General features: G+C 45.8%; 1 protein-coding gene across 5 annotated transcripts in view; it reads right to left on the bottom strand.

The window, feature by feature from the left end:
- Positions 1-2270: 2270 nt before the first annotated feature.
- zgc:66433 (uncharacterized) overlaps positions 2271-10118 on the bottom strand; it is a 47542-nt gene continuing 39694 nt past the window's right edge. For all 5 annotated transcript variants that reach the window (XM_004563150.5, XM_012922437.4, XM_004563151.6 and 2 more), the window contains exons 9-16: positions 9741-10014; positions 9167-9653; positions 5443-6724; positions 5110-5213; positions 4812-4974; positions 4416-4534; positions 4225-4318; positions 2271-3792 (exon numbers count right to left, since the gene is read on the bottom strand). In XM_004563150.5, coding sequence (XP_004563207.3) covers positions 3350-3792; positions 4225-4318; positions 4416-4534; positions 4812-4974; positions 5110-5213; positions 5443-6724; positions 9167-9653; positions 9741-10014 — 2966 coding nt within the window. In that variant the 3' untranslated portion in view covers positions 2271-3349. The remainder of the gene's footprint in view (positions 3793-4224; positions 4319-4415; positions 4535-4811; positions 4975-5109; positions 5214-5442; positions 6725-9166; positions 9654-9740; positions 10015-10118) is intronic.

Genomic DNA, 10118 nt, shown 5'->3' with positions numbered 1-10118 from the left:
TTTGTTGTGTTCTACTCATCACTCCTGTGTAAGTGAACGTCCAAATTTATGATGATATCTTTATAGCAGTAAGAGTTTCAGAGCAGGAGGATTTTTCGGTGACTTCTTAGAAACTGTAGTTCCCCGAGTCGACCTCAATACCACTGCCCCTCCACCCACCTCCTCACCTCTGTGCCTCTGACTCCTGCCAACTCCGTTGGTTATATAACCTGTAAATGAGAAGATCAGCACCCAGCTGTCATCACTATGGATACCTGGCATGGACTCACACACGCACTGTACATCTTGGCGGGTCCACTTTGCATGTGTGCTGTAGTGTGTGTATCAGAAGTAGGGCAGCCGCGGTGTTACCTAACTCGTCCAGAAAAGACATCTGGGGAGTTGATTACAGCTTCCTGTGCGCAAACAAAAGGCAACCATCAATCATACGCATGCAAGCGGCCCGCTCACACCCGTTCATGTGAGCAGGCGCGCACAAACATTTGGCTCACATTTTGGCCACACACAAGGAGAAAGGCACACAAACAAATAAAGGCCACATGTTTGCAGGCATGCGTACACGCCAAGACGGTCAAGTGAGTCCATGAGGCCGCGTTTGGGAGAAATTAAAGAAAAGTTTTTGCTTGAAAAATGAGCCTAAGTTTCACTTAAACAATGCAGGGAAAAAAAAATATGTTACCCTACTGTACAGATCGACGTCTCGAGTGTTTGATCAGTCCACTCTGCCATAAATCACCCACAGTGGGATCGACTCGCTTGTGTTTTCTGGACTAATTTTCACATTAAGCTATTTTCCATCTGCAATAATTCCACTAGTTTAGAATCTAATCCCATTTCTTTGCTTGTTTGATGCTTACAGTAAGAGGATTGATAGTTAGGAAGGCATCAGTCTGTTACAAGAAGCACATCTGAGTCGTCTGTGTGCAAAAATTAACAATAACAACGGCATTAAAAGCAATTGAAAATAAAATGATTGTAAATATGTGAAACATGTTTTTAGCTGGCGTGCTGATGTAAACAGATGTGTTTTGAGCTTCTGATATGAGCCAACAAGTCTGAAGTGAGGCGCTGTCAGGAGAGCAGCTGAAGCTGAGCGGAGGAAAGATGACGTTGTGCCAAGTCAGAGAGCTTTCAAAGGCAGAGGAGCAAAATCTTGTATTGGATATGTTGAGAATGTGGAGCTGGATGAGAACTGGCTTACTGGCAGACTATACCAGTGAGGACTCATTTTATCTCTGTTTTGTTGCCAATATTTTAAAACTCATACTTGGTTGGTTTTCATTCATATTTTAAACATTAAATGAAATTTCTTTTCACTTTTTTTAAATTTCTGTGATCTTGAGCCTTAAAGGGACACTGAGATAGTGCTCCTGATGCAGTTCAGTAAGGAAGCAGTCACTGTAAACATGCATCCCATCAAACAACCTGACAAAACACCGACTGTGAGCTTGATCTCAGTCAGTCCTGAGCAGCACTTACATCCCAGTTAAAGACTTTGAGTCCGGAGACCACACTGTCAGCTAACCCTGACCTTCATTGTGTGTTTTTTTATCTTCGACTACAAACCTGTAAAGGCGTCGTTGGTGTGTATGCACGGTTCTGATTTTATTGAGATGCCATCATCTGTCTACAAACACAAACCAGCCAAAGAAGTTAAAGCCTTCTTATGATTCACTTCCTGTTTTTGCTTGAAAAGGTTTAAATGTGATGACACATGGAGAGAGTGAAGAAGAAGAAGAAGAAGAAAAAAAGCTACCAAAACTACTACTGAAACTCACAAAGACGCCTCCTGCTTCCAGAACCATTAGGTGGTGTGGCTGATCCGCAACTATATGGCTGCCATAGTGAAATGTGAGGATGTGATGGATGTTAAGAAAATACACACAACCAAACTGAAGTTTTATTCTACAGGAAATAAAGAACAACAGGTCACACATCCTTTAAGATCAAATCTGCAAAGTTAAAGAGTTAGGGATTAGCAGTGGACCAAACCACTATTAGGCCTGTGGGGGTGGTAGGGTGTCTGTTTTAAAGCCTAAAACCATTATGTGAAGGTGAAAACACAACCAGGCCGTGGAAAGGAATCTCGATAATGTCAAAGTCCGGGGAATGAAAATGCTGTACCGGTGTGCCCAGCCTGCGAGCGTCGGACACACCGGTCATATTTGTTTTAAAGGGTTCAAATCAAACTAAAGTTTCACAGTTAAGACATCACATTTCCAACTGTGCTCCACTTCTGATGTACAAACAAACAAACAAACACAGAAACATGCTTTATAATTTGTTCTTTACTGCGCATTATTATGTACAAGACAAATTCTCAAAAGGCAATACAAAACGAGTATCACATATCTGCATATGCTTACTGCCAGACACACTGAAACGACACAGACGACGCATCCAGCAGCAAACCCAGCTCTAAGTGCCTAAGTAGCTTTATACTTATGTTTCATTTACACTGGAAAAGGATTCATAGTCGACAACACTCTGCAACGCAGCGATGCATTAAACAATTTCAAACAGATGACTGAACGCAGCGGCAGCGCTCACTGATTATCAGCTTTTTGGGGGCGGGGTTTGGGAGATTTCTGCAGGATACTTGGAGTTGATCAAAATATCAAAAAGAATTCAAAAATATCAAAAGTGAAAATGAAAAAATATAATTTACACGGACGAGTGTCCACGGACCTGATTGGACGTGCTTCTCTTAAAGTAGATTTAAAAACAAAGAACAGCTCTGGATTTAATCCTCATCTCACTCTCAGACCACGGACTATTCCATTTTCCTCAAATATATCAGCATTTATACCTGCCTTATAATAAACACACACACACACACACACACACACACACAGGCCGGCAGCATCGTGTAGGTCCATTCTTAAGAACGAACAGAAGATTTTTTCTGTTACTTTATCATCGTTCTGGGTAAATGAAGTGTTCTCATATAAAAAAAACATCTCTGTGCTCCCTTTCCTGAAATGTTTAGTGATGTGAAGTGGATTCATCCGAGTTAAAGTTAAAACGTACTGGTGTGAGGCTGCAGGTGTCTCATTCCGGCACCTCATCCCAAACTACGAATCTTTAAAAGCAACCAAACAAACAAAGAAAAAAAATATCCTCCTCGAGTAAGACGCGTTAACTTTCGGGGTCCTACCGTGTCATTTAGAAAACAGAAATGAAGGAGTAAAAAAGAGCCTGCCTTCAGCTGTGGAGCTGGGCATTTTACACCAATCTAAAGCCTGAAGCTCAGGATTAAAAGATATTTGTGTGCAAACCGGTTCTGCTCCATCCTGGAGCCTTTCAGGTCCCACGGGGGGCGTGGTTTCTCTAAATCTGACCTGGCCTGTCACTGGACTATCTGGGGCATCTCGCTCCAGGCTTTGGCTTTCTTCTTGGCCAGCGCCATCCAGGGGGGCTCGTCCTGGGCCAGAGTTGTGGGAGGCAGGTTTCGCTGGGAGGGCGGCGTCTGTCCAGGAAGCCCCGGCGCTCTAAGGACGGGCTTTTCCGAGGCGGTCCTCGATGGAAATGGGGAGCAGGTGAGCGGAGTTTTAGAGGGAGATGACGGAGTAGCAGGAGATTTTGGAGCGTCTGGTGTTGACAGGCATCGCTGAGGGGGGTTAGGTTGTGGTGGATACTTTTCTTGGGGTGGTGGGACATAGGGTTTGGGGGCAACACAGGGGAGGGGCTGGGATTTTAAAGGCTGAGGCGGCACTGGAGTCGGAGGAGAGAAAGGCCTTCTGGCCTCCTTGTCTGGAGACACTGACGGCTTGCTCATCTCCAAATGAGCCCCTGCGAGAAAACACACACACACACACATAAACAATAAACCCGAGGAGAGACTTTGACAGAAATGTATTTTAAAGTTAAAGCTCACAGACTATTTACTTCTGACCTCTGTAAATAGTCTGAAAGACTTCAATACTAACTTCAGGCTGTTGTGCAACACCACCTTTCACTGTACACCACCCACGTGAGGCCAAGATAGTGTCTAGTGTTTTCTACACTGTATTGTTTATGTGTGGATTTCCGCTAAGTTGTTATGTACAATCATTACAATCAGCCTCCAACACAAAGTGTTAATTATTTATCTACTGTAGCAGAGGCTGACCAGACGAGGGCAGCAGTGCATAGTGAAACAGACATTTGCTGAGGTACTGCACAAATGATGAAGGAGCCTAATGAATGGACTGTGTGTGTGTTTGCATGTGTGTGCATGCAGACCTTTGCCTTTGGTTTCAGCTGTTTTGGTGCCTTGCTCCTTGCTTGCAGCTGAGCAGACGTATGTTGGAAGTGAAGACTTTCTCTCTTGGTCCTCCTGAAAGAGCAGCAGCAGAACAGTCACATACAGATCACGTGGTGGCGGCGTACTCTGCACGCATGCATCCTGTTTTTGTGCATCTCTGTAGGTCTACCTTCTTGACAGTGATCTCCTCCAGTGAGTTTTCCTTATAGATCTTCTGCTTCTGTTTGGCCACAGAGATCCAGCTGGGAGGATCAGATCCAGTAGAAACAGCGCGGCCCGCAACTGAATCTAAATTAACAGCACACACAGTTGTTACGCCACAGGCTGGCTCGCGAGCTGCTTTCTTACACTTGTCGAGTTCAGGATTGTTACGCTCGAGCAGATTAATACGGCGAGGCTGCGCAGCGCTCCTGTGATCTTGTCCGTGAGCAGTTCGAGCGGTCTTTAGTCTGAGCTGTGGCCATGTTTAATATGAACATCCACCACTGACACAGTGTATACATGACAGAAGCAAAGAAGAAGCATGATAATTCCTCTTTAAGTAAAGATGAACGTGGACACACACCTGAGACGCGCTTCAGTTTCCCTCCACTTTCAGCTTGAACCTCTGGCTTCTTAGGCAGCGCAGGTTTGATGCTGACCGGTGGACAGATGGAGGGCTTAACACTGACTGGCTGCGGGGAGTCAACTTTAGAGCTGGGTGGCTGAGTTTGTGACTCAGTCGGAGGCTAAAGGATAATAAATAAAACACAAATAATACATTTGACATGAATTTAAGCTTAAAGTTTCAGGTTTCCTGCATCATGTTTGAGAGGTAAGAAGTTCAGAGTGTCCTAGAAACCCTTAAAAAGCTTTTCAATCACCTCTGTGTTTTCCTCCTCTGAGCTGAAGCGCAGCAGAGCCGAAGTCTTTCTCAGCCGAACTCCGAAGGGATTGTCCGGGTTTCCCTCTACAATCACTGAGCTCTCTGCAGGTGGCAGCGTAAGAAAAAGTGGTTATAATTTACCCTCCTGTGATACAGATTAGGACACTTCAGACAGCAAACATCCAGTGTTTGCAAGGTTCACTTTAAAGCATACACAGCATGCACGTGCTAGTCCAGTAAAATCAGCCTCGTCTAAACACAACCGAAGTGGATCCTGTCCCTGCAGAAAACGGCTTCATCATCTACCATCACACATGTTCAGCGCTCTTACCTTCAATGCTCGCAGAAGTAGAGATCTTGGGTGGAGCCGGTGTCACACTGCTTTGTGGTTTGGCGGTTTTCACCCTACTGGGGCTCAGCACCAACTCGACCTTTGGTGAAGTCGCCAGTTCTGCTTTCGTGACCGAATCCTCGGTCACAGTCTCCGGCTCCTCGCAGCTGGATGGTGCGACAGCGAAGGGGGAGGAGACAGAAGCAGGTGGGGAAGGAGGAGGGTTCAGACTTTGTGATCTCTGCCAGGCGGGAGCGATCGTGAAGCGGACTTTAGTATGATCGGGGCTGCAGGGCGGCTGGCTTGTCTTTTCCTCAGCCGGTGCAGGAGATGCAGCGTCTTGATGTGTTTCTTCTTCTTCTTCCTCCTCCACACCGTCAGCTTCCTCTTTATCTGCAGAGGTGGACTCTGTGTCATGTGAAGCCGCTTCACTGGCGCTGTCACTGGAATCTGGAGCAGCTGGAGGCAGCTGGAATAAAGACGTGGCTTTTTCTGAGCTGGGAGAAACTAGATTTATGTGGACGATCGCTGTGCTGGTCTTGGTGGGACTCCTGGCCTCGCTCTTTGGTGACTGCAGGGACAAAGGAGGAGGCTCGGGGGAGCCGTCGTCTTGTTCTGCGGCTTCACTCGGACACTCCATCTGTTTAGTGTCTGACTGCGGCGTTGCTTCCTCGCTCTCCAGCTCCTGTTCGCTTTGATCTGCATCACTCTGGCTCCCTCCCACACCTTTCTCCGATTGGTCTAACCCCACGCTGAGGTCAGCCCCCTCCTCTACTGTGTCTTCTCCCTCTTCAGTCTCATCTCCAGAGTTTTGGTTGAAATCTTGCTCCTTCTGCTCCGTGGTGAGTCCTTGATCGCTCATCTCTGCTGGAATTTGATCATCATCTTTGAGTTTTACAGCGCACACTGCGTCACCTTCAAGCGCCACACCTTCATCCACCTCCTGCGCCACCACCTGAACTTCTTCACCCGGCGTATCCGGAAGCATCTCAGGCATCTCTTCTGCGCCTCTCTCCTCTCCTTCCACTGCTTCCTCTGCCTCCTCCACTTCTGTCCTTTCAGTCGTCTCGACTTCCTCATCCTCTTCCCTCATCTCCCGCCCTTCCTCCTCCATTTCAGACTTCTCCAGCTTGATTGCCTCCTCCTCGTCCCCTCCCTCACTCTCCCCATCTTCTTGTCCCACGTTGTCGTCACCTGCCTGGCTGATAGTTTGGCATGAGAGCACGCTGTCGTCCTCTTCAGGCTTGACTTCTACTGCCTGCTCTTCTCCTTTCTCCTCATCCTAGCAAGTGAAAAAAAGGGAATGTGACTGTGGCTAAATGGCATGAATGAGATTTAAGAAAACATGATCACATCCATCCATTTGCTTCCGCTTATCCTTTTTAAGGGTCACGAGGGGCGCTGGAGCCTATCCCAGCTGCCTTAGGGCGAGAGGCAGGATACACCCTGGACAGGTCGCCAGTCTGTCGCAGGGCTAACACACAAACACAGACAGTGCTCTAGACTAACTTTTTGACATGGGCGCACTGGTACGCCTAACTTTAAAAATTTAGGCGTACCGGCACAAAAGTTAGGCGCACTCAAATTTTTCAACCGCATCGCTTAACACCGCAGTTTTACATGTGCACTCTCTTTTTGGGGGGGGGGGGGGGGGGGGGGGGGGGAGTCCATACAGACAATATTCATTTCTAAATTATTAACTAACAAACGTGTGCTTAAAGTGCTTTGTCAATATTGTAGAAAATGTTAAACTTAATCATCATCTCGGCTCCTCTGACGACCTGTTTGCTGCTGTCTGTTGCTGAGAGGCAGTTGGGAGAGGGGACACTTGGGCAGTGCATTTATTGCAGCATATAATGTGTTTTCTGGATACACTGTGCTTTTTCAAGATTGATGGCACTGTGTCAGAGCACTGGCTATGACGGTTCAGGCCTTAACAAAAAAGTTATCAATCGTTCTTTTCATCTTTTCTCATTACCCACAGCTACATCCACTTCTGTCGAGCGTAGGCTGCTCACTAGGGCTGGGTATCATTGCTGATTTCCATAATCCATTCGATTCCGGTTCTCAAAGTCCTGATTCGATTCAATTTAGCCTCAGACAGTCAGAAATATTATAATTCTGATCATTTATCAGTACTGGTACATGTGAGACTTCATCAGAATTGTGAACATCACAGCAGATGCCTTTATGTGAAAGTAACTGAGAATAAAACACAGGAAAACATGAAGGAGATTTTCCTGGTCTGGCTTTTTATAGCAGATAACCTTAAAAATATTCTGCAATTTTGCATGATTTTAAGAAGTTTAAATTTCTTCAGTATTGAACAGCAGAAATTAGGCTTTCTTGTCCGAGGTCATTTAAGTGAAAAAAGAAAAAGACAGCGCTGTAAACAACGGTAGACTGGTGGGTAATAAGCAAATGAATAATGCAGAAAACAGATTTGAGACGGGACACTGTTCTTAAAGTACACACACACACGTTCATTAATGGATTCCACACAAAGACGTAAACACAGAGCGGACCCGACGTATCAGAATCGCTAAGCTCCAACAGCGTGTCCATGTAAAGGCTGTCGGGTGAGAAAGCCGAGAAAGACAAAGCTGATTCTGATGCGTCGGGTCCACTCTGTGTTTAAGTCTTTGTGTGGAATCCGTTAATGAATTGATATCACCTTATTCAAACTACTCACCTCTCTCTTCCACCTGCACTTTCAACTGGACCACAGCCAATCAGAGAGGTCCCGCCCCTGACTATCTCTGATTGGTTTAGTCCACGATAAAGTGTGTCTGTTGTTGACCACACGGAGAGTTGCAGAGATTTTTTTTTTTTTTTTTGTTACCCGAACAGTTGGTCGCACAGGTGCCACCAAATTATTTTTTTTTAGTCGCACCACTGAAAAATTTGGTCGCATTTGCAACCAAATTGGTCGCACTCTAGAGCCCTGACAGACAACCATTCACACTCACATTCATACCTATGGGCAATTTAGAATTTCCAATTAACCTATCCCAACTAATTGCATGTCTTTGGACTGTGGGAGGAAGCCAGAGGACCCAGAGAGAACGCACGCAAACACAGGGAGAACATGCACAGAAAGACCCCGGCCTGATGGTGGAATTGAACTCAGAACCTGTGAGGCAATAGTGCCTCCCCCCAAAAAAACCATGATCATGTTAAATCTGTTTTCTTGCATTTACCTTTTTTTCCATTTCCTGAGAGAAACTAAACTGAATAAAAAGCAAAAGTTGTAATTAAATAAAAATGTTCTAAAAATGAGAAAATAATAACTCTACGCCTCTATCACATCTGAAAGAGCTTTTAGTGACAAATGTCTTTCTGATAAAGCTTTTAGTTAATGCTGGATTTAAAAATCGAAATTCAATTTAACCTTATTTAGATTTTTAAAAATAAAGTGGATGAACATTTTTTTAAAGTTCCCTTGCACTGGAATCTGTGTTCCCTCATTTTCTCCATGCGTGGAACATTCACATCTCATGCGAGTCTAATTCTAGTTTTGGGCCGTGTCTGCATTTGTAGCTTCACATTATATGCTTCCCTTTGTTCCTGCCACAGTGCGCGTTGGCTGACATATAAACTGCCTAATATATGAAGACACTCACGAAGCAGCGTCAGAGGAGTTTAGGGTAAGTGAGGAAGGCATGGGGCCTTTTATCTTCCACACAAAATCCATTTAAAATGTCAAATAACCAAAGATTCATACATCAGATCGAATAAATCTCTCCACAGCTGGTTCTTCCTCCTCCTCCGTTTCTTCCTCAGCATCCACTCCTCCTTCTTCTTCTTCCTGCCACAAGGAAGTGACAACCTGCTCCTCTTCCTTCGTGGTCTGATCTGACAGCATGGAGCACGAGGGAGCAGCCTGAGAACTGAGGGACTCATCCACCTCTTCCTCTTCTTCCTTAACCTCCTCTTCTTCTTCCATTTCTACCTCTTCTTCCTCCTTTTCTTTGACCTCTTCCTCCTTCATCTCCAGGACGGCGCCCTCAGTTTTCATATCAAGCGAGGCAGATACGAGGGGCGTCTTCAAAGAGCTCAGCACCTCCTGTAAGAAGGAGTTCTCCTCCTCCCCGTGGTTCTGGAGCCCATCTTCTTCACTTTCAGATGCAGAGTCACTTACATCCTTACTCTCCGCTGCACTGGAAGCCATGCTTGTGTCCGTCAAGCCAGAAGGGGGCTCTGGTGTGGCCCTAGAAGCAGAAATCAAGAGATAAGATGAAACAAACCAAGCTACACTCCTGGGAGAGGAAAACCAAAAGGAAACCATTTCTATTCACCTGGGACTATCCAGAGAGGAGGCGCTTGAGCTGAGCTTGGAGGAGGGCAGGGGCTGGCTGTCGGAGTCTTCTTCCTCCGAGTGACTTGGCTCAGGAGGAGAGGAAGTGTCCGGGCCGTGAGAAACATCCTGTTCGGCATCGGACTCATCTTCTCCCTCCTCCTCATCTCCCAACAGGGATTGTATGGAATGTTGTGGTTGATCCGTCTCCTCGCTCTCCTCTTCCTCATTTTCCTCCCTCTCAACTTCTGGTTTCAGCAGAACATCAGCCACTTCTGAATCAAACACACAAAAAAGTGTCATCTTATCATCAGACTTATAAGTAACAAGGATATGGAAGCTGATGGCAGCCAATATGAACCACTTCATTATTATTTGT

This window comes from Maylandia zebra, linkage group LG2, assembly GCF_041146795.1.
Source record: "Maylandia zebra isolate NMK-2024a linkage group LG2, Mzebra_GT3a, whole genome shotgun sequence".
Taxonomy (NCBI): domain Eukaryota; kingdom Metazoa; phylum Chordata; class Actinopteri; order Cichliformes; family Cichlidae; genus Maylandia; species Maylandia zebra.
This window is presented reverse-complemented; position numbering and strand designations above follow the sequence as displayed.